Consider the following 21,999-nt stretch of genomic DNA (forward strand, 5'->3'; position numbering starts at 1 on the left):
TAGTTCTGCTAGTGCAATAAATCAGACAGGTCCACTTGATGGACTCTGGCGTAAGCCATTAGGAGTATTGAGAAAAAAATAAGTTGAAAAAATATATGAATTTTGACAATGCATGCATGTTATAAAAATAATGCTGTGATCTGTTTTAAATTGCTATAGTGCTTTGACTGGGAAAGAAGAAGCAACCACACCCCCCAGTGGTTAAAACACTTTCATAGACTTGAAAAAATAATACTTGCACAAATGCAAACATTTATATAATTGTTGAGCTTCAACAAACAGCACTGTTGAATCACATTCAAGTGATGATGAGCATTAAATGCTCACAGAATTAAGCATGTAATGTGCATCGGTTCTGAACCTGGGGCTTGAAAAAGACATGCAATTATTAAAAATGAGACAAAATCAAAATAAGCAAAAGCTTATATATATATATATATATATATATATATATATATATATATATATATATATATATATATACACACATATATATCATATTTTAATTCAAACTCTATTTTATTTTTTGAAGTGTCAACAAAGAAGTGTGTTTTTTAATGTCCACCATCTTGGATTTACACTATGAGGTTGCTTTATTAGGTACACTTTTTAGATTTTCTGAATTGTGTAAAGTGATCAAATCTCAACTCTTGTAGATGTATTAATTTTATAAATGTATAAAAATAAAATGATTGCAAGCTCTTTAGTTCCTGATGTTTTATTAGGTAGATTCTGAGTAAAAGTTTTTAGTATAAACTCAATTATTTAAAATAAGGTTGATTGATTGTGCCTGTGTAGATCCATCTTCATTTATTCAACTTATTTGTAATTCAGTTCTTTTTAAGAATGGAATTTGTGCAGAAAAAGACCATTACCCAAGATGCTCTTCAAAAATCCACCAATCGGAGAGTCATATCGAGCAACGGATTTTCAGAGCTCTTTAGCACACTCATTAAGCACTGTTAGGCCCAATCCCAATTCTACTTCTACTTATCTTTAGGAAATCACTGAAGGCAATGATATCATGTTGTCATAACTATATAATGTTGTGGGACTGATATACAGGTGTTATTATTATGGATTGTAGATAATAATAAAAAGATTGTAGCTTCTTTTTAGCTTAGCTTATTTTAGCTTTTCTTTTTTATATATAAAGTAGTAATAATGACAAAAAATACTAGTTTGTGGATCTCCTTACCTCCGTGTGCAGCGATCCTGTCGTTGCGGCGGGTGTATTCTGTCAAATTTTCTTACCCCTTGGTTTTAAGTGTGGTCCTGATAAATCTTCATTTTGAGGGCTATCTAGCTCTTCCCCTTAGTGCTGCGCCTTCCAGCTAAAGAGAATTGGGACTCTCCTACCGCTTCACATGAACGAGCAAAACAAGGGTTAGGGGTAAGGAGAAGGGCTAAGGGGTGAAATTGGGATTGGGCCTAAATCAAATGTCATTTTTATAACACAAGTGGACCATTCAGCATAGAATTCACGCTATTTAAATATTCAAAAGTATACCTGGATAAAAAAAAAGATGTCTAGCTTACATACACGCCACTCTAGTGGTAAAGAGGAGTCTTTCTCATAGCAGAGGAATAGCAGTGTTTGCCGAAGAAGAAATGAGCCCTGGCATGTTTTCTGCGCTGGTGAAAGCCGTTGTGTAGAAGCTGCTGAGATAAAGCTCAGAAATGCTTCCTTGCACCCCATCTTCAGTCTCCGCGCAGACCCCCGCACTGTCTCGTGCTGGAGGTGGGCTGAGCTGGGCTAGAGAAGAGGCCGAGTCCATAACAATCAATGAATCTGGAGCGAGGCTGTCGTTCCTGAGCTCCTCCCAAAGACTGCCTTTAAAAACAGAGAGCATGAAACACATCACTCCATTCACTCATTCATTTTCCTTTAGCTTAGCCCCTTTACTCCACAGTGTAATGAACTGCCAACTTATCCAGCATATGTTGTACACAGCAGATACCCTTCTAGCTGCAACCCAGTACTGGGAAACATTAAAACTCACTCTTTCACACACACACACACACTACGGCAAATTTAGTTTTCTCAGCACCTGTAATTTGAAGCACCTGAAGCACCCAGGTTTCCTTCCGGGAAGAACATGCAAACTCCACACAGAAATGCCAACTGACCTAGCCGGGACTCAAACCAGAGACCTTCTTGCTGTGAGGCGAGAGCGCCGTCACTGAGCCTCCGTGTCACCCACATCAGTCCAAAATCACAATATTTTACAAGTGTGAACAGGGGAAATACATGTTCAAGCTACAGTGGGTTTTCAGAAGTTCAAATAAAACGACATTTCTGAAAATCTGTTTCAGCACTGAGCAAATGTTAACCTAATGTTGAATGTTAATGAAAGCATGAAAACGTGAACATGTCAGACGCCATTTTGAGAAAGTCAGCGCAGTGTAGTAGCCTACAGATTGAGGGGAAATAGGGTATATGCGGAGCTAGTGTTTTTTTCCATACTGATGAACTTCCGGTGAATGGTTAATGTGACTTTTTTAGAGCATTGATGTTGAAAACAGACCTTAAACGTGCCGATTTTGTAATGGCATACAGTTCACCGAAGAACTTAACCCAGGTTACTGACAAATTAAAAGTCCTACCGCATATACCCTATTAATCCCTGCTCTGTTCTCGTTTTTTGAATGTTTTAGACCAGGCGTGTCCAAACTACGGCCCGCGGGCCATCTGCGGCACGCAATCAGTTTTGTGGCGGCCCGCGAGGCTTTTTATAAATATCAATAGAATCTGGCCCGCTATACAAAAATGAACGTAATTCAATAAATAACCACCGGGTGTCGCTATTACATGCATTCAATTAAGCAGCAGTTCTTGTTATGATCTATCTATCTATCTATCTATCTATCTATCTATCTATCTATCTATCTATCTATCTATCTATCTATCTATCTATCTATCTATCTATACACAGTTGAAGCCTGAATTATTAGCCCCTCGTTTAACAGAGCAAGGACATTTTTACCGTATGTCTGATAATATTTTTTCTTTTGGAGAAAGACTTTTGTTTTATTTCGGCTTGAATAAAAAGCGGTTTAAATTTTTTTATGAACCATTTTAAGGTCAAAATTATTAGCCCTTTTAGTCTTCAGAACAAACCATTGTTATAAAATAACTTGCCTAAATACCTTAACTTAACTAGTTAACTTGATTAACCTAGTTAAGCCTTTAAATGTCACTTTAAGCTGTATTGAAGTGTCTTAAAAATATCTAGTCAAATATTATTTACTGTCATCATGGCAAAGATAAAATAAATCAGTTATTAGAAATAAGTTACTAAAACTAATATGTTTAGAAATGTGTGGAAAAAAATCTTCTCTCCGTTAAACAGAAATTGGGGAAAAAATAAAAGGGGGCTAATAATTTACGGGGGCTAACAATTCTGACTTCAACTGTATTTATTTATATATATATATATATATATATATATATATATATATATATATATATATATATATATATATATATATATATATATATATATATATATATATATATATATATATATGCATATATATACATACACGTGTCTGTGTGATGTATGTAAAATTTGGCCCGCGACAACGTTTGTTTTTTTGCATCTGGCCCTCGGCCCAAAAAGTTTGGACACCCCTGTTTTAGACAGTTGAAGATAGCAGCACAGAGTAAAGCTACTCATGCCTGACACCTATTGTAGGTTTCTGCCACTGCACCATAATACAGCAGTCCAATAGAAGATTCTTTCTGCTATAAAACAATGAATAATAAAGTTAACTAAGAAAATAATACATTCTGACTTTGTTTTGGAGTTTCCATCTTACAATTCTGTTAGTAAATTACAATCTTGACAACTTACAATTTAGAGACACCATTCAAGACATCTATAAACTCAGAAATAGGACAAACCATTACTTCATTTGTTCATTCATTTTCCTTCGGCTCAGTCCCTTTTTCAATCCAAGTTCACCACAGCGGAATGAACCACCAACTTATCCAGCATATGTTTTACACAGTGGATGCCCTTCCAACTGCAACCCATAACTGAGAAACACCCATACACTCATTCAAACACATGCACTACAGACATTTAAGCTTACTCAATTCCCCTATAGCGCATGTCTTTTGGAGAAAACTCATGCCAACATGAGGAGAACATACAAACTCCACACAGAAATGCCAACTGACCCAGCCGAGGCTCGAACCACTGACCTTCTTGTTGTGAGGCTACTACAGCACTACCCACTATGACAAAGTAATAACTGAAAAAATTGTAAGATGTAAAATCAATTTCTAAAAAGTCAAAATGACCTTTTTGATTTTTTTTTACATAAAAGAATTAACTTATGACTTATGTTTGGACAGGTTTTGCAGATTTCTTTGCTATTTCTTTGAAGAATATTTTTTTAAGACAGCAAGAAAGATTAAATAACTTATTATTTCATAATATTACAGAAATTAACATAATTTTTCAGAAATCAAGTTTTTTTTCACAGCAATTGTACTCTTTAGTATACACACACACACACACACATATGTGTGTGTGTGTGTGTGTGTGTGTGTGTGTGTGTGTGTGTGTGTGTGTGTGTGTGTGTGTTTACTAAAGAGTACAATTGCAGTGAAAAAAAAACTTGATTTCTGAAAAATTCTAAAAACTGTGATCATATGTTTTTGCAATTGAACTATAACTTTTTTTTTAAAAATAATATTAACAACTAGTCAGTTTAATGTAATTAAATATGAGTATATGAGTGTGTAGGTGTTTCCCAGTACTGAGTTGTGGCTGGAAGAGCAGCATAAAACATATGTTGGAATAGTTGATGGTTCATTCTGCTGTGGCGACACCTGATGAGTAAGGGACTAAGCTGAAGAAAAATGAATGAATTATGTAATTTAAGTTAAAATAACACAAAAGATTATTTCGATTTAACTTAAAAATTTAGGTCAACCATGAATTTTTTGCAGTGCATCAGACTGTAAATTACGCATAATAGTAACAAATATTTAGATTTGATTTATTATTCTAGATATCATGACTAATGTCTGGGCCCGAACAGAATCTACAGGCATTTTTCATGCTATTTCTGCACAGAATTTTGTAAAAAAAAAAAAAATACAAATAAATAAATAAATGAAAAAAATAAATCTGTAGATCTATGCGGAATGATTTTGGGAGAATAGTAAACAAAAACTTAAAACATGGAACAAAAAATAAATAACTTTTACAATTAAGGTTTTTAATGCAAATCCAATTAGATTCACTTGTTTGGTAAATGGAGTTTGCATGTTTTCCCCGTGTTCATGTGAGGTTTCCTCTGGGTGCTCCGACTTCCCGCACAGTCCAAAGACATGCGCCATAGATGAATCGAAGAAATGAAATTAACTGTAGTGTATGAGTGTGTGTGAATAAGTGTGTATGGATGTTTCCCAGTGCTGGGATGTGGCTGGAAGGGCATCCACTGTGTAAAACATGTGCTTAACAAGTTGGCGGTTCATTCCGCTGTGGCGACCCCTGATTAATAAAGGAACTAACCAAAGGAAAATGAATTAATATTTGGTAAACGTAGCAAGTCTCTCATATAATATATCAACCACATAACAGAAAATATTACTTTACAAACTGTATTGTGAATAAATCATATAAACATTTTTATATTTTTCAGTAATACATCTGAAATTAATATAATAACTATATGATAATATAATTAAATAATAATGTCTTACCATGTAGTTGCAGATCTGTAAGGCTGGGATTTAAAGCATCAACATCATTGTTGATTTCTCCATCCAGCAGAAGCTCCTGCATGCTCGCTGTCCCGCTGTGACCAGCCTGCAGGGCGGTGCTGTAGCTTGGTGGAGTGTGTGCTGGTAGAGGTGAATCCAAACTGCCTGTCCTGGGACTGGAGGGATGGCCGACGCTGGGCTGATGAGTGGCTGGAGAGTAGTATTGGAAGGCTAAAGGGTCTGGAGAAATGTAAGGAGGAGGCAGGACAGCATTTTGAGATGTTAAAGGGTTGTAGAGAGCCTTCTGATTCAGGATCCTATTCTCGTGGACAGGCTGGTGTCCGTAGGCAGGATGCATGTTAACTCTGAAGGGCTGGGAATGTGTGTGGCTGCTGGGCAGACTGAAGTGACTCTTCAATTTTTCAGGTCTCTCACCAAGAAGACGTTCCAGCTCCTCTAAAACAATCAGCATAATGGAGAGTATGAACAAATAAATATATTACTTTTGATTGTATTTTTTTTTAAGGCAACGCAGTGGCGCAGCAGGTAGTGCTGTCGCCTCAAAGCAAGAAGGTCGCTGGTTCGAACCTTGGCTCAGTTGGTGTTTCTGTGTGGAGTGTACATGTTCTCCTTGCGTTCGCCTGGGTTTTCTCCGAGTGCTCTGTTTTCCCCCACAGTCCAAAGACACGTGGTACAGGTGAATTGGGTGGGCTAAACTGTCCGTAGTGTATGAGTGTGTGTGTGTGAATGTGTGTGTGGATGTTTCCCAGAAATGGGTTGCGGCTGGAAGGGCATCCGCTGCGTAAAAACGTGCTGGATAAGTTGGCGGTTCATTCTGCTGTGGCGAACCCGGATCCCGGAATAATAAAGGGACTAAGCCGACAAGAAAATAAATGAATGAATGTATTTTTTAATGCAGCGTTGTTGAGCATGAACCATCTTGGTAGTATTTATTTTATTTTATTGAACCCATGAATGAATCATTATTTGAAATGGATTTATTACCTAGATTGACTGATAGTCATATAAAATGTTGATTTATTTAGATTTATGATCAGGATTTTATTTACCATGTTTTACGATTTATTTTCCATTTATTTACCATGATTTATTTACCTTAAGAAGGATAGTTGTGCAGTATAAATTTAAAATAAGTTCAATTTAACCGGGATGAGTTCTTCCTTTTTCTCACACTTGTTGAATAAAAAATGTTTTTTATTTTAAGAAATTACAGAAAATTCGGTACTCTCTTCACCGACCTAGCACTAGTTTCATTAAATTAAATTAGCTTGACCCTGCTCCTTCTGATTGAGTCCCCATCCCCCAACTCCCAGCTTGGTACTGGATACTAGTTCTGGTCAGCACATTGTAGACTTGTTTTTTCAGTATGTAAGATAGCACTAGTGTTTTTATTTATTTGTTTGTTTGTTTTTTATTAGTTTTTTATTTTTATATTTATTTATTTTTTGCTCAAAGTACTCTTCAGTGTATTTGCTTTTTGTTACATTTTCATGTTGTCCTTTTTATACTTTTGTAAGGTATTTTTTTTTTATTTTACAATGTATAAATAAAACATAAAAATAAGTACTTTAAATTACACCATTAAGTCAACGCAATAGCCTATTGGTTTGCGCGCAGGCATATGGTGCAGTAGCACGTCAGGGCATCTGAATCGAGAGTTCGAATCATTCCAAAAAGGCTTGAATATTCTATACGACAAATACATCAAATAAACATACTTATTTTTATATATTTTTGACTCGCAACCTTATTTCAGCTTCATCTGTATCTGTCTCTATCACTGATGGCTGTTTATCTGACATAATGCATGAGAAGCAGACATGCACATTGCAATGATGGGCGGGGAAAAGCAACTCATTTGCATTTAAAGAAAAAAAATGGCAGATTCTGATGACTAAAAAAAATAATCTGATGGGTATTTTGATTTCTAGTAACCTAACAGTGCATCCAATGTCCTATCCTGTGCAATCCTAATTTTATGTTTCGCTACAGTACTTATATTTATTTAAATCCCTGAATCCGAATCCAAGGTTGATATGTGATCTACTACAAGTTCTCTGGCCTAGCACTAAAAAACTGGTCTGTTTATGTGCTCAAAGTGTTAATGAACACAGTCCTAAAATGACAGAATATATGTTGAAACAGCAGTGCACCTGGTCGGGCCATGCTCCTCCGTACAGTCAGAGGATCTTTGCGTCTCCACTTATGAAGCTCCTCCTGCATCTTCTCCACCTTCGCTGGGTTCAGGGCCCACAGGCAGCCCTTCCGAGAGGAGTTGCCATTCTTGTTCTCCACCTTCTCAAAGCATTTGTTCAGAGAGAGGTTGTGTCGGACCGAATTCTTCCAGCCGTCAGGTGCTGTCTAAGTAAATTAAAAATGAAGTATGAGGCTCATTCACAGTCATACAATGGACAGTGCGTGCAAGGGTACTACACAAGCCAACACTCAAAAAAAATGTTTTTTTGCTTCTTGTTCTTGTTGAACTACTTGTTTAAAATGAGCTGAATCAACACAGTTCTTGAGTTTTTTTGGGGGGAAACTTAATTGTTTTATGTTCAGTTAATAAAAAACAATTCGAACTTAAATAATTTGTGTTAGGACAACATGAAGTAATTGTGTGGAAAGTATCATTTTTTTACAGTAAATTCAACGTCACGGCCATGAGATCCTTGTGTAAATTCCAGTGTGCAGATTGGCTGTCTGTATTGGCCAATACAAAGTGACGTCATTGACTTTTCAGCACATCTGTTCATTAATTCATGAGAAAGACTTGGATTGAACCAATCAGCGCACTTTATTGTGAATGAGATGCAACTTCATTAATAAACATGTTATAGCTTTGTAGACTCTTTTTTTTTTTACTTGTTACAGTGATCAAAGAAATACCACGTTGTGTCGCCAATCGTAATTAAAACAAGTGGAAGAGGAAGTATTGTTCGGAGACATGGGTCGTCAGTGTTGCATTTATAAATGTGCCGCAAGGAAGGTTTTGTTTCCATTTGTCACTGTCAATGGGTTTTCATTTACCAGGGAATGAGAGCACAGCTCGTGTGTGGATCCAAGCAGCTGGATTACAGTGGTCTGCTAACATGCGATAAAAATACGTTTGTAAGGAATATTTTCAAATCTGAAAATGGTGAAATCCGAATTTGCTGCGTATTTTCTTTTAAAAAAAGACGCAGTTCCAGTTAGTGTTGATTGTGCTGTCTTCACAAATTGGTAACTGTGTGATCAGTGTTCTTTGTTAATGTTTATTCAGATTTCTAAGTTAGTATCGTCAGCAGTACTATTTTAGTTTTTAAAGACATACCTTAGTCAAAATGATTTACTTACTAAGTTTACAGTAATATCCCTACAATATTATGGAACGAAAATCCTCCACTTCCACACAGCGCTCAGATCCGCTGTAAATGCTAGTCTTCGAATCCCTGTCTATCTCCGCTGTGTCTGCATTTGTGTTGCCGCTGTGAAAATCAGCGCATGCACATACTGAAATTCCCGTTTTCATGCAAACCCTTCCCTCTTTTGCCATTCGACACTCCCACTTAAATAATGCTGGACTCACCCACTTTCCTGACTTTTTTCAAACTAGATGTGTGAAAACACCCTGCTGAGACAGGGGGGCACGGTTCAAGGCCCGTCAAAGTCCATGTGAACTGGAAGTTGCTGAGACATTTATGTCAGTATTTTAATGTACTTCCAACTGAAACGGAATATTGATTTGGGGGTGGGGTTTTCTTTTTGCACATACTGTAATTTGAATGCTATGCTCAGCATTAGAATAAGGCTGAAGTCGTTAATACAGTCGTTAACTGACATTAACAGAAAATACCACTCCAAACATGGAAGCAAATGGTCAGACTTTGATTTAAGATTACCAAAACAAACATTTTTTTTAGTGGATTAACTTGCATGGATGATTTATTCACCTAAACAAATTGTGCGCTAGCAAAATAAATTCACGCAGACTTTAAAAAATTTTTCACAAGCATATTCCAATTCCTAACTGCATAAATCTTAATAATTACAATTAATTTAGCACAGAATTCAAAAAGGACTCCTTTTACATGTAAAACAGCCCAAACATGAGATTTTTACTGAAAGGTTGCAAAATATTAAATGTCTATAAGAATGATGCAATAAACCTCATTGGGCATCATATGTTCACTGGTTCAGCAGGATGATGGAAAAACAGGGTGAGAAGAAAAGACAACCTCCAGTGACAGAATTTTTCCAGAATTACTAACGCTATTGGAGTCATTAGAAGTATAAGGTAACAGATTCTAAAACTTATTTTAAGGTTAACGATTGCCTGATCGTGATCCCTGCTTAATAAGAATCTAAAATGCCATAAAATAGAGTTTTAAACTTTCACATTGGAGACAGATATGTCAGCATTTACTTATTTGAAGAATTTATTTCCTATAATCTGAGAATTTGATAATAAATTTTGAGCCTTTTAAATCTCCAATTCTAAAAAAAGTCAGCTTATTGTTAGTATCTGCTCACTATTGGGTTTTTAAATATTTTTAATGCAAATTCTGAGCTATCTTTTACTTTAACAGAGTAAAATAAACAACTCTGTAAAAAATAATGTTGTCCCAACACAAATAGATTAAGCTATTTGAGTTTTTTGGGGCAACTCAATTGTTTTATGTTAAATCCTCCTGCAGCAAATTTGCAAATACACAAAAAACTTAAGAATTGTGTTAATTCAGCTATTTTTAATAAGTTGTTTGAACAAGCAGCAAAAATATATATTTTAAATATTTTTAGTAAGCAAGAAAAAGTTTTCATTTTCCATTTAGCTGTCCAATAATTGTGCACACAAATATTACGTTAAGTCATAATTTGACTTTCAATAATTTATTATCATTTTCTTAAATACCTAGGTTTGAGGTTTATTAACATTTTAGACTGACCAAGAGAACTGTTGTTGTTCAATAATAAAACGAATGCCCAAAAATACAATGTGGCATATACAGTATGATTGTTTTGGAGTGTTCACAGAAAAAAAGCAGTAACTTAAACCGAGATTGCAACAGCTCTTTAAACAAATATATTTCTTACAGCCCATCTGTCAGTTATCTGAGGATTCATACACCCCTTATGTTCGCATATTTACCAATTGAAAAGCCAAAATAATCTTTCACCAAAACAGCCCCAAGACAAGGGCATATAAAGATCATGCCATTACAGGCACATTCCATAATGCCTAAGGGACTCCTGCTCTGTTAAAGAACTCTGTTTGCATTGTTATCTTAAGCATACACAGGCCTTTGCCAGGATCCTCCTCAAAGTTATTAACTGTTCTCCTTACATAAGTGTGCATTAGATAAATCTTTTCTGAGAACTGGTATTCAACTTACCTTAAAGTATGGGAAATGCTCTGTCATGAAGCTGTAGATTTCACTCACTGGAAGGCTCCCTGTTTTGCTGTTCCTCAAAGCCAGGAAGATAAGGATACTGCAAAAGTATTTCAATTCACATTTTATGCATGCTGCAGGTTCTTATATGCAAAGGTAGGGGAGCACATGGCACAAAGTAATGCAGGGTAAAATGTAACAAGGAGTTTTAAGGTGTTTGCTCAGGGTTAACCATGGCATGCTTCCAAAGTTATCCCCACAGTGTCAGCAGAGGTCTTCCTGCCCATTATTGAAAAAGTTTGGCAAAATTTGCATGAGAAACACAGGAGAAACTATTTTTCAAGCATAAAAGTATTTCCTATTACTGTCAATATTTTTCTATTTAAAAAAATCTGTGAAAGTATGAACGCAAAATCTTATATTGTTGTGACTACTGTCTTCTAGGCTAAGGGATGGAACCATTTTGAAAGATGTAAAAAAGAGACTGCTAGCCCACTTTGAGGAAAACACGGCACAGCAGGGTTAGTCATAACAGTGTGTTGTTACAAATAAGCCACACACTGTTGAACACCAGTTAAATAAATTAAAAATATATATTTTTAATAGAAGAAATTACATTTTATTGCTATAATGCAAATAAATTCATTGCCCTTTCAGCTGCAACCCATCACTGGGAAAAACTCACCCACTCACACACATTCAGCCTACCCAATTGACCTATACTACATGTTTTTGGACTTGTGGGAGAAACTGTAGCACCCAGAAGAAGCCCACGTGAACACGGGGAGAACATGCAAACTCCACACAGAAAAGCTAACTGACACAGCCGGGCTCAAACCAGCAACCTTCTTGCTGTGAGGCGATTGTGCTACCCACTGCACCACCGTGCTGCCCCAGATAATAATGCAAATAAATCCAAATGTGTTCATCCACCAGATAAATAAATAAACATGCTGTGCTACAGTATGTACAACTGAGAAAAAAATAAGTACTGAGGAAATTTACTATTTAAAGTGAACTGAAATTAAATGAATTGTGTGAAATCTGACTTTTTAAGCATGTGTTACAACTAACTCTCTGTCTGTTACAACTTGCACTGCAGGTGGGGTGCATAGTAACAATTTACCAGTATTTAACAGTAATCGGTGCTCATTTGTGCAATGCAAAAAAATCCTGGTGGCCTTAAATTGTGAAGTTGAGTCGAATAAACCTTATAAGTCTGTTAAACTTATATTATGTTAAACTGACTTAAAACAGCTTGCAGGACTTATACAATTAAGTTAGAACATGATTAACTTAGTTTAATGAGTTACAATGACCTAAAAACATATGCTGGCAGGACTAATTGATCATATAATATTTTACAGTGTAGGAGAGGCTTGTGTATTGTAGGTAAAAAAAATGGTTCGTCTAACCGTATTACTTTGTTGGATATTTGGCCAAAACCAAATAGTGTTACTTTGTGCCCCGCTCTTCCCTACGTCAGCTTTTATTATAGGTTGTTTTCAATCACGTAATTCTGATTTTGTGTCAAAATTTAGTTGGAGGGCAGGAAGTATAAAAAAAAACTGAATGGAAAACATTGAGGAAAATCCGTATTTTTACAATTTATAGCATATTTCAAAAGTGATATAAATAGAAAGTAACCACATATGTTGGACATGATCCTTATATTATGAAGAGAAATGAGTTTTCTAATGAACTAAAACATATTTGCCTGCCATTGAGGTGATAAATACTGTAAGCTACTTACATAAAACATACTAACATCACAGTAAATATACAGATTTTGAACCATACTATAGTTAATTACTTGAATTAAACTGCTGCAGTAATTAAATGGTTTCTGTGGTACAAAACAACTATCATGATAACAAATTATCCAACTTGATATTGTACAATTTTCTACTTTATAATTATGCACCACAGTTTGCAGTACAGAGTTTTTATTACAGTTTATCAGTTTACTTTACTACAGTATGCTGTAGTATTCATTAGCAAAGAGTTGTACTACATTATACGCTTAGTTACTATACACATATTACTATAGTTTGTTTCAAAAACATATAGCACACTATTTACTATGGATTACTATAGTTTTTTATTCATGCAGATTACGTCTCCCAGACGTCCTTGCTTACAAATGCATACAAAGCATGCATAAGCGGTTCTTAAACTGTGGTATGTGTACCACTAGTGGTACCAGGCTTTCTTTAAATAACACCGATATGATCAGTGAAACCAAGGAACGTTTCCAGGTTTTGATGAATAGGTGATAATGACTAATGATATAATAATTTACATTTAAGTACAGCAGTCTTTTTACTTTTTCAGAACAGTGTCATTCAAACTATTTATAATGTTTAAAGTTTCGAACAATAATAAATATTTTTAATAAGAAGAATTATTCTGCCACGTTTTGAACTGTGCAATGCTGTAGCTGCCTAATTAGGCCCACTATGCTACTTCAATACTGGTTATCATTGTGCTTATCATTTTACTTGGGTACTCAGTGAAAAAAGTTTGAGAACCTACATTATCATAATTATTATTTATGACTCCACAGTACTACACAATAACAATTGTCTAGTTTTGTTCACAACGGTAGCATTTACTTTTAGTTCAATCGACAAAAGGCCCATTCATACCAGGAAAGTGGCTAATAATTTTAACCTTAAAATAGATTTTTTTAAAGTTACAAATTGCTTTTATTCCAGCCAAAATAAAACAAGACTTTCTCCAGAAAAAAAAATATTATTAGACATGCTGTGAAAATTTCCTTGCTCTGTTAAACATCATTTTGGAAATATTTAAAAAAAGAAAAAAGATTTAAAGGGGGCTAATAATTCTAAATTCAACTGTATATACTGCTGTCAAATACTATATCTCAAGCCTTGAGACTATTTAAAACAAATTTGAGATAATTCTTCAGAAAATAAATCAGTTAAGGTGCTATACATACCTGTAGGAGTAGACTGGTTTAGGGTACAGTGGTTGAGGAGAACTGTCTTGAGATGTTTGTGTTGAGAGACTTTGGTTATAATAGTGAGAAACCGTATCTATTCCTCTTGAAGGGTAATACTAGACACAGTATACACACACACACAGAAAAAAATATATATTAATAGCCAAAATAAATCATTTCAAAAAGTTACAGACATTACACAATACACGTTCAACAAGAGCTAGACTTCATTTAATACTTGCCAATGTTTTGACTATGAACATGCTATAAATCTGTTATCAGTTCTGTCTTCTTATATTTCTGCCTTCTATCTTTCGCCAGGATTAACCTAAAGTCATATTTGCTTCCTTCAGTAGTTGTGTTGTAGTGTTTTTATGCATACAGTTAAAATTGTGTGTGTGGGTGTGTGAACCTCGTGGGGACCAAATGCAATACAGTATTCATTAAAAATATATTTTTCCTGCTGCTTGTTCAGACTATATATTTAAAATGAGTTGAATCAACACAATTCTTAAAGGGCACCTATTTTACCCTTTTTTCAAAATGTAAAATAAATCTTTTGTGTCTCCAGAATGTGTCAGTAAAGTTTAATCTCAAAACACCCATCAGATTATTTATTATATTATTCAGAATATTGGGATTTACTGCTCTGAACACAACGTGGTTGTTATTGTTGCCTGTGCCTTTAATGCTGGTTATCCCCGCCCACCGTTCCCATGGGCCTGTCAGAGTGTCTCCGCCTTGGCTGCGTCAGATAAACAGCACAGTGACGTTTGTGTGAAATACTACAGTAAGACCTTTCCCAATGATTATTTGATGTATTTGTTGTGTAGTTGCAACAATGAGTAACACACAATGTCGTTACAAAGTTCACACACACACACATACACACACACACACACACACATTTGATGATGATTGATGATCACAGAGAGGTGAACAGATCTAATGAAGTATTCTAAAGATGTAACAATGCAGATTGTTTCCTGTGAGGGATGGGTTTAGATGTAGGGGTATAGAACGTACAGTATAAAAATCGTGTGTGTGTGTGTGTGTGTGTGTGTGTGTGTGTGTGTGTGTGTGTGTGTGTGTGCGCATGTGTAAATGACCAAAACTAAAACTTAAATTAATTTATATATCAGCCCTTGTCAGAAATTGTAATTCTTTGTTTATTAATGATCATGAAAATTCAGTTTTACAAACACGACAGATTAACTGTAACTTTGAAATATATTAAAAAAGAAATATATAATATAATTTATAATTTCACTATTTACTGTTTTGTGCGATTTTTGACCCAGTAAATGCAGCCTTGTTAAAGAAAGTTGAATGTTGAATGTTGAATAAGAGACATTCAAAAAACATTAAAGATATTCACTCAGATATTTAAACTGCATCTTGTATAATCAGTATATGACAAAAACTCTCCACTGTCATTGTGTACAATGTTTGTACCTGGTGTTGTAGAGGACTGATGGCACTGTATGCCTGATGGTTTACTGTTGTGTAGCCAGGAGGTTCTTCAGAGCTCTCCTGAGGCTCACTGTAAGGTCGCCGAGTTCCCTGCCCACAATATAGAGCAACATCTACTTAGTGCTAAAATTTCATATGTTCAAGCCTCTTTAGAAAGTGTAATAAGGACATCTGCTTGCACATCTGCCTGTCAGGTCTTCTTGTTTCCATGTCTTTTGCCTCTGGGCTAAATGTGCTGGCAAGAATTTAAAGAGCCTTCATGCCGTAAAAATTATTATAAATGATGGAGGTATATTATAAATGATTTATATATAATTCCATACATACAGTATGTCTCAAAGTTCAGACAAAAAAGTGGATGGAAATAGGGAATTGTGATCAGATGAATGGAGAATAAGTATGAAAATATAAGAAAGAATGAAAATGCACTATGAATGCATAATGAATTATCAGCCCCTCTGTTGTTTATTTTTCCCCGATTTCTATTTACCGGAGAGCAGTATATATTGCATAATTGTTTTAATAACTCATTTCTAATAACTGATTTATTTTATCTTTGCCATGATGACAGTACATTATATTTGACTAGATATTTTTAAGACACTTCTATACAGCTTAAAGTGACATTTAAAGGCTTAACTAGTTTAATTAGGATAACTAGGCAAGATAGGGTAATTAGGCTAGTTATTGTATAACGATGGTTTGTTCTGTAGACTATGGGGGGGAAATGGCCTAAAGGGGCTAATAATTTTGTCCTTAAAATGTTTTTTAAAAAATGAAAAACTGCTTTTATTCTAGCCGAAATAAAACAAATAAGACTTCCTCCAGAAGAAAAAACATTATCAGACATACTGTGAAAATGTAATTAAATTATTTAAATGTTTAAAAAAGATTTTAAAAATTCAAAAGGGGAGTAATAATTCCGACTTTATCTATATATATATATATATATATATATATATATATATATATATATATATATATATATAGTTGTACTCAAAAGTTTACATACCCCTTAAAGAATTTGTTGTTGTGAATAATTTGAACAAAATAAGAGTAATCATGTTAATTTTTATTTATTACTGTCCCGAATACGATATTTTACATAAAATATGTTTACACATGGTTCACTAAACAAAAATCTAGCTGAAATTATTAAAATAACCCCCTGAAATGTGTATGTGCTTTTGGTTTTCAATACTGTGTGCTTTCCTAATGATCCACCAGTGTTTTTTTGCTTTGTGATGTTTTTTTATGAGGCTTTTGTTTGTTCTGAACAGTTAAACTGACAGCTGTTCTTCAGAAAAATCCTCCATGTCCAGCAGATTCTTCTGATTTCAAGCATCTGCAGATTTGAACCCTTTCCAGCAGTGACTGTTAGAGTGTGAGATCCATCTTTTCACACAGAGGATGATAGAGGCATTTAAACACAACTGTTAAAAAATGTTTAAACCCTCACTGATGCTACAAAAGAGAACACAAGGCAATAAGAGCTGGGGTAAATGATCCAGGATGAAGATTCTTCATTTAGCACTGCTCTTTGGAAATAACAGAAAATACTTGGACTCATCTTGCAACACAAATTAAGTGCAACTTACCTTGATCTTCAGATTCTAAAAGGGGGTTATTTTAACCATTTCAGCTATAATATTGTGAAGTGAATAATTTGTAAACATATTTTATGCATCCTATACTCAGGACGGTATATATATATATATATATATATATATATATATATATATATATATATATATATATATATATATATATATATATATATATATATATATATATATATATAATCAAATCAAATGAATCAAAAATTCTGAATATACAAATATATAAGTGCTTTTCTTTTGAACTTTCTATTCCTCAATTTTTTTATTCCCCATATTATCCACATTTTACTATATATAAATAAAACTTATGATACTGTCCAAATTCATTTTTGTTAGGACTGTCCAAATCCATTTTTTAATCCATCTCCAGAAAACAAATAAACAAACTTTCCCCCATTCTCACCATTATACTTGTGGTCTCCACATCAGTGCCTAATGTAGTCCAAGAGGATTGTTCCTCCAACCCATCAGCACTGGCGATTTCCCTAGCCAGTCCAGCTCTTCTGACACAGCTGAAGGGCTGACCCTCACTGATGGCCCCTTCACTGCACTGACGCCGGTATGGATGGTAGTGACTGTTCTCCGTCAGGTCACAGTCTCGTCCAACAGGACTTCCATCTACACTGTGTCTACGAAAGCGCTCCGCACTCTTCTGGCTGTAGGGATCGCTTTTTCTCTGGGAGTACGGCACAAACCCTTCTCCACCATTGCTTTGGTGACACTATAGATTGAACAACAATAAAATGTCAAGTAGATTAAAAATCAATAACACATTCTTTTCAGTTCAGTGAAATTTATACAACCTAAATTTCACAGTATCAGTACAGGCAAAGCAGTTCAACCAATGCTGCATTTTCACCATTAATTAATGCACTCTTTAACATAAATCAGTTTTCCAAGTGGAAATGCAGTAGCACGTAAAGATCTTTGATCTACTAAAGAGTCCATAAAAGCATTTAATGTGACATACAGCCTCCCCTAGGGGCCATAATTAATTAATATTAAATCAGACGGATTTGATGAAAAGTCAGGAAGAAATACTTCTATTTCTGCTCCAGGGTCTGGTGTCCTTGAATAGTGCCTTGTGCTGGGGTTCACGTCCTCATCAAAATGTAATAATTATGACACTGTGTCGTAATAAGAGCAGCTGCCGGGCAGCACGTTTAAGAAGCGGCAACTACAGAAAAGTCTCTAGACTGATGTTAGAGAACCAAAGAACCTTATCTGAGAGTTAAATCAGAACTGAACATAAAGAAATCCATCGTTTTATTCATTCATCAATCCTCCCCACAATTAATCCACCCATCTATGTTTAAATGGATTTATTTATTCATTTATGCATTAGTCCTTCCATTTTTCCTTTCATTCATCCATCTATATATTCATCTATAGATCCATCTTTGATCTATTTGTTCATTCACCCATTCATCTTCTTCAACCATCAATCAATGTACTGCTCCTTCCATTGATCAATTTACCCATTCATACACTGTAAAAAGCAACTGTAAAATTTACAGTATTGCAATTTTTGTTAAAGTGCACTGAAATTATAAATTAATAATTTATTGTAAATTAATAATTACAATTGTGCTGTAGTTTCATAATCAAAATAGCCAGTAATACTGTAATTTTTACAGCATGGTTTTACAGCTGAGTCACAATGCATTTACCCTGACTAATCACTTTTTGCAGCTTTCATTCATTCATTCATTCATTCATTCATTCATTCACTTATCCATTTACCCATGCATCCACCATCCATCTATTCATCCATCCATCTATCCATATATACATTCATCCATTAAATCAATCATTCACTTTACTAATCCGTTGATTGCCTGACAGTGATAAAAAATACAAAATAAAAGGACATCTTAAAATGCAATACATGCTAAACTGATTCAAACAAATGATAACATCAAATTATTTCTTATTTATCGACTGCCTGATAGTGTTGTAATAAAAATATATAATCAAAAAGAATACTTTATATGCAATACCTGATTGAAAACATATTATAACATCAAATGATTATTACCTGTGATTCTGGCATCTGAAAGCAGGGCGACTCTAGGGAATCAAAGGACTGAAGTTGGCCTGCAGAAGGAGATGGTGAGCTGCTACTGCTACTTATGGATAGGAAAGACAGTCCCTGGGGCTCAGAGGACATCGTCCCTACAACCTGCCTCTTCAAAACAACACAACACTTTATGAGGTCTCATTTTTAGACAGACAAAAAAAGTAAAGTATAACTTACATAGAATAAACCCTGACAGGGTGATGAGATTTTTTAATACATGGTTCTCTGGAATACTAGAATCTGATTGGTCAATCACAGCATACTGTATGGTTCTCATGTTACACCTGCTGAAACTAATAATACAGGCTGCATTCAGACATTTTTTTTGTCTGTAAGCTTTACAATGAATTAATTTATAAAAATAAAAAAATGTAATATTAATATTAAAAAATAAATATTATCAATGTTGTGTGTCTAATTTTTTTTTATTGTGGCAAGATACCGTGTAATAAGCACACTGTAAAAAAATGCTTGTTGCCTTAAATTTAGGGGGATATTAATTTAGCCTTATGAGTAATTTAAACTCATATTATATTAAACTGACCTAAAACAGCTTGTATGATTAATGTGATTAATTTAAGTTACAATTAACTAAAACATGCTGTCATTCCCACATAGCAACATTTTTCTGCTCCAGCTCTGGCCCACAAAATCAGCTTTTGCTTGGCCCAGATGCTGCAGTGAATTATGCTACATTACTAGACCAAGTCTGGCTTCCAGACAAGGGCTAAACATTAGATCATATCTGGGCCAGGTCTCGGCCGAGTGAATTCTCGAAGCAACCTGATTTGCAGAATTTTTTTTCTTTATTCAAAAATGATTAAAATGCATTTTAAATGTGGGTCAAGATGGACCAAACTTACATAGCCCAGTTTTTTTAACATCCTGGCCAAAAACTACATTTGACACTTAGCCAATGCCTGCTGTGCCAGCTTTATGCCAAATCTGGGCCAGAATTCTTTGCTACATTGGTGATTGATCATATTATTTTTTTTATCCTCCTGAGACCCAAAGATATTTTTATTTTAATTTTTTTCTGTGATTTCCTACATCCTTTGAGTTAAAAAAAAAAATCTACAATTTAGAGTTTTTACATTTTTAATTTTTTTTATTTTACATCATGTCCACTCTAGTGGACCACAGGACCATTTTAGTTCGAAATGACCGCCAAACTCAGACAACAAAACTGTACAGGTTATGGCTGGAAAGGGATATTAATCCAATGTTAATGAAACAAAAACAAAACAAAAGCAATTTTTTCCTTTTGTATTGAAATTCCTGAAACAGTTTAGTGTAAATGAGAACTCAAAAAAACAAAAAAAACAAAAGTGATGTTAATCCAAAACAAATTTAACATAAAAGCGATTTAAAACTGACTTCCATTCTCTAATTGTCTCTAATTCTCTGATTGTCAGACTCTAATTCCAGAGTCTCAATCAAATATTTTATAAAGAATCCTCTCTGCTTCAGTTTTGCCCCCTACAACATGTAGTCATTAATTACATTAGGATGGTCCTGGTGTCCACTATAGTGGACATTTAAAAAAAGGATGATATTTTGAAACACAAACAAGCTAACAGGTTTGAAAGCTAAATGTATTGTTCCTGACACTTTAATAAACAAATATATATGTAATAATAATAGTAAAAAAAAAAAACATTTAAAAAGCTAAATTTTACATACCTCTTTCCTTCCTATAAAATGTTTTTTTTTTTTTTTATGTTAGCCATTTTGGATGCAATGTAAGAGCTGGTTCCTAGCATGCCAGCCAACTTGACAGAGTAGCTCAAACAATTCAAAGAAAATTCATGAAATTGCAATGTCCACTACTGAGGACACAAGTCAATAGGCTTTAACAGAATATAAATGGTTGCTTTAACAGAATATAAAGGCTTCAGTCATGGCTCAAAGGCTTTTTTGCCATAAGAATGGGTTGGATGTTATCCTGCTTATTACATAGCTACTTCCCACACAAGTAAATAGTTGCAAATAAAATATCAATTTATGTTGAAATACTTTATTAGCACAATAAACTGAAGCGCTCACAAAGAAAACACACACCCGGATTAGAAGCAGCAGGTTATTCTGAGATATTATTAGCCCCTTTCACACAGTAATACCAGCCTGATCTCTCAAAAAAATGTTACTATTTTTTACAATTTGTCAGTTTAGTGGCTACAAAACTGTACGATTTTTAAAAGTAGACCTACCACTAAACTCCAAATCGTACTAAATTGTACAAATGAGATAGTACATATTCATATGAAGTATAACCACTAAATCAAAAAAAGTTACAAATTATGGTGAGATTGGTTGGAAATACCAGCAAACTGGTGTAAAATTACCAGATTGACTTTAATGATAAATTCTGTGTTTTCTAAAACACATGATCTCTCATATGAAATTTCGCATCACTGTAATTTTATGCAAATGTTTCAAAGGAACCATTGACGATGGCTATTTCATCTGGGAATAATTTGACTAACCAATCAGAATTGAATACTACAGAGAGTCATGTAAAATGCAAATATGATCTTGTAAGCTATTACATAAGTACATGCGTGTAGAAACGCATCACTGTATACCTTCAAACAAGTTGACACTCTAGTGTCATATAGGAATGCTGTTATGCTTGTAAGCTTGACCCCTGTTAAATTGGGGTCAGACATAGGCCTGGTTTCATATACATGTTTCATGAAATGCTGCATAGGAGTATATTTCCATACATACATTCACTTTGAGCACATCTCGTC

At 34.5% G+C, this 21,999-nt stretch overlaps 1 protein-coding gene across 4 annotated transcripts in view; it reads right to left on the minus strand.

Moving 5' to 3' along the window:
• Window positions 1-700: 700 nt before the first annotated feature.
• The window catches only part of foxn1 (forkhead box N1), a 31,494-nt gene continuing 10,195 nt past the window's right edge, over window positions 701-21,999 (minus strand). For 2 of the 4 annotated variants that reach the window (XM_009291615.4, XM_073922704.1), the window contains 8 exons: window positions 19,205-19,354; window positions 17,570-17,887; window positions 15,530-15,637; window positions 14,072-14,190; window positions 11,113-11,209; window positions 7,897-8,104; window positions 5,723-6,178; window positions 701-1,834 (listed from right to left, as the gene is read on the minus strand). In XM_009291615.4, coding sequence (XP_009289890.1) covers window positions 1,575-1,834; window positions 5,723-6,178; window positions 7,897-8,104; window positions 11,113-11,209; window positions 14,072-14,190; window positions 15,530-15,637; window positions 17,570-17,887; window positions 19,205-19,336 — 1,698 coding nt within the window. In that variant the 5' untranslated portion in view covers window positions 19,337-19,354 and the 3' untranslated portion in view covers window positions 701-1,574. 4 annotated transcript variants of the gene reach the window in all.

Source organism: Danio rerio, chromosome 15 (genome assembly GCF_049306965.1).
Source record: "Danio rerio strain Tuebingen ecotype United States chromosome 15, GRCz12tu, whole genome shotgun sequence".
Classification (NCBI taxonomy): Eukaryota; Metazoa; Chordata; class Actinopteri; order Cypriniformes; family Danionidae; genus Danio; species Danio rerio.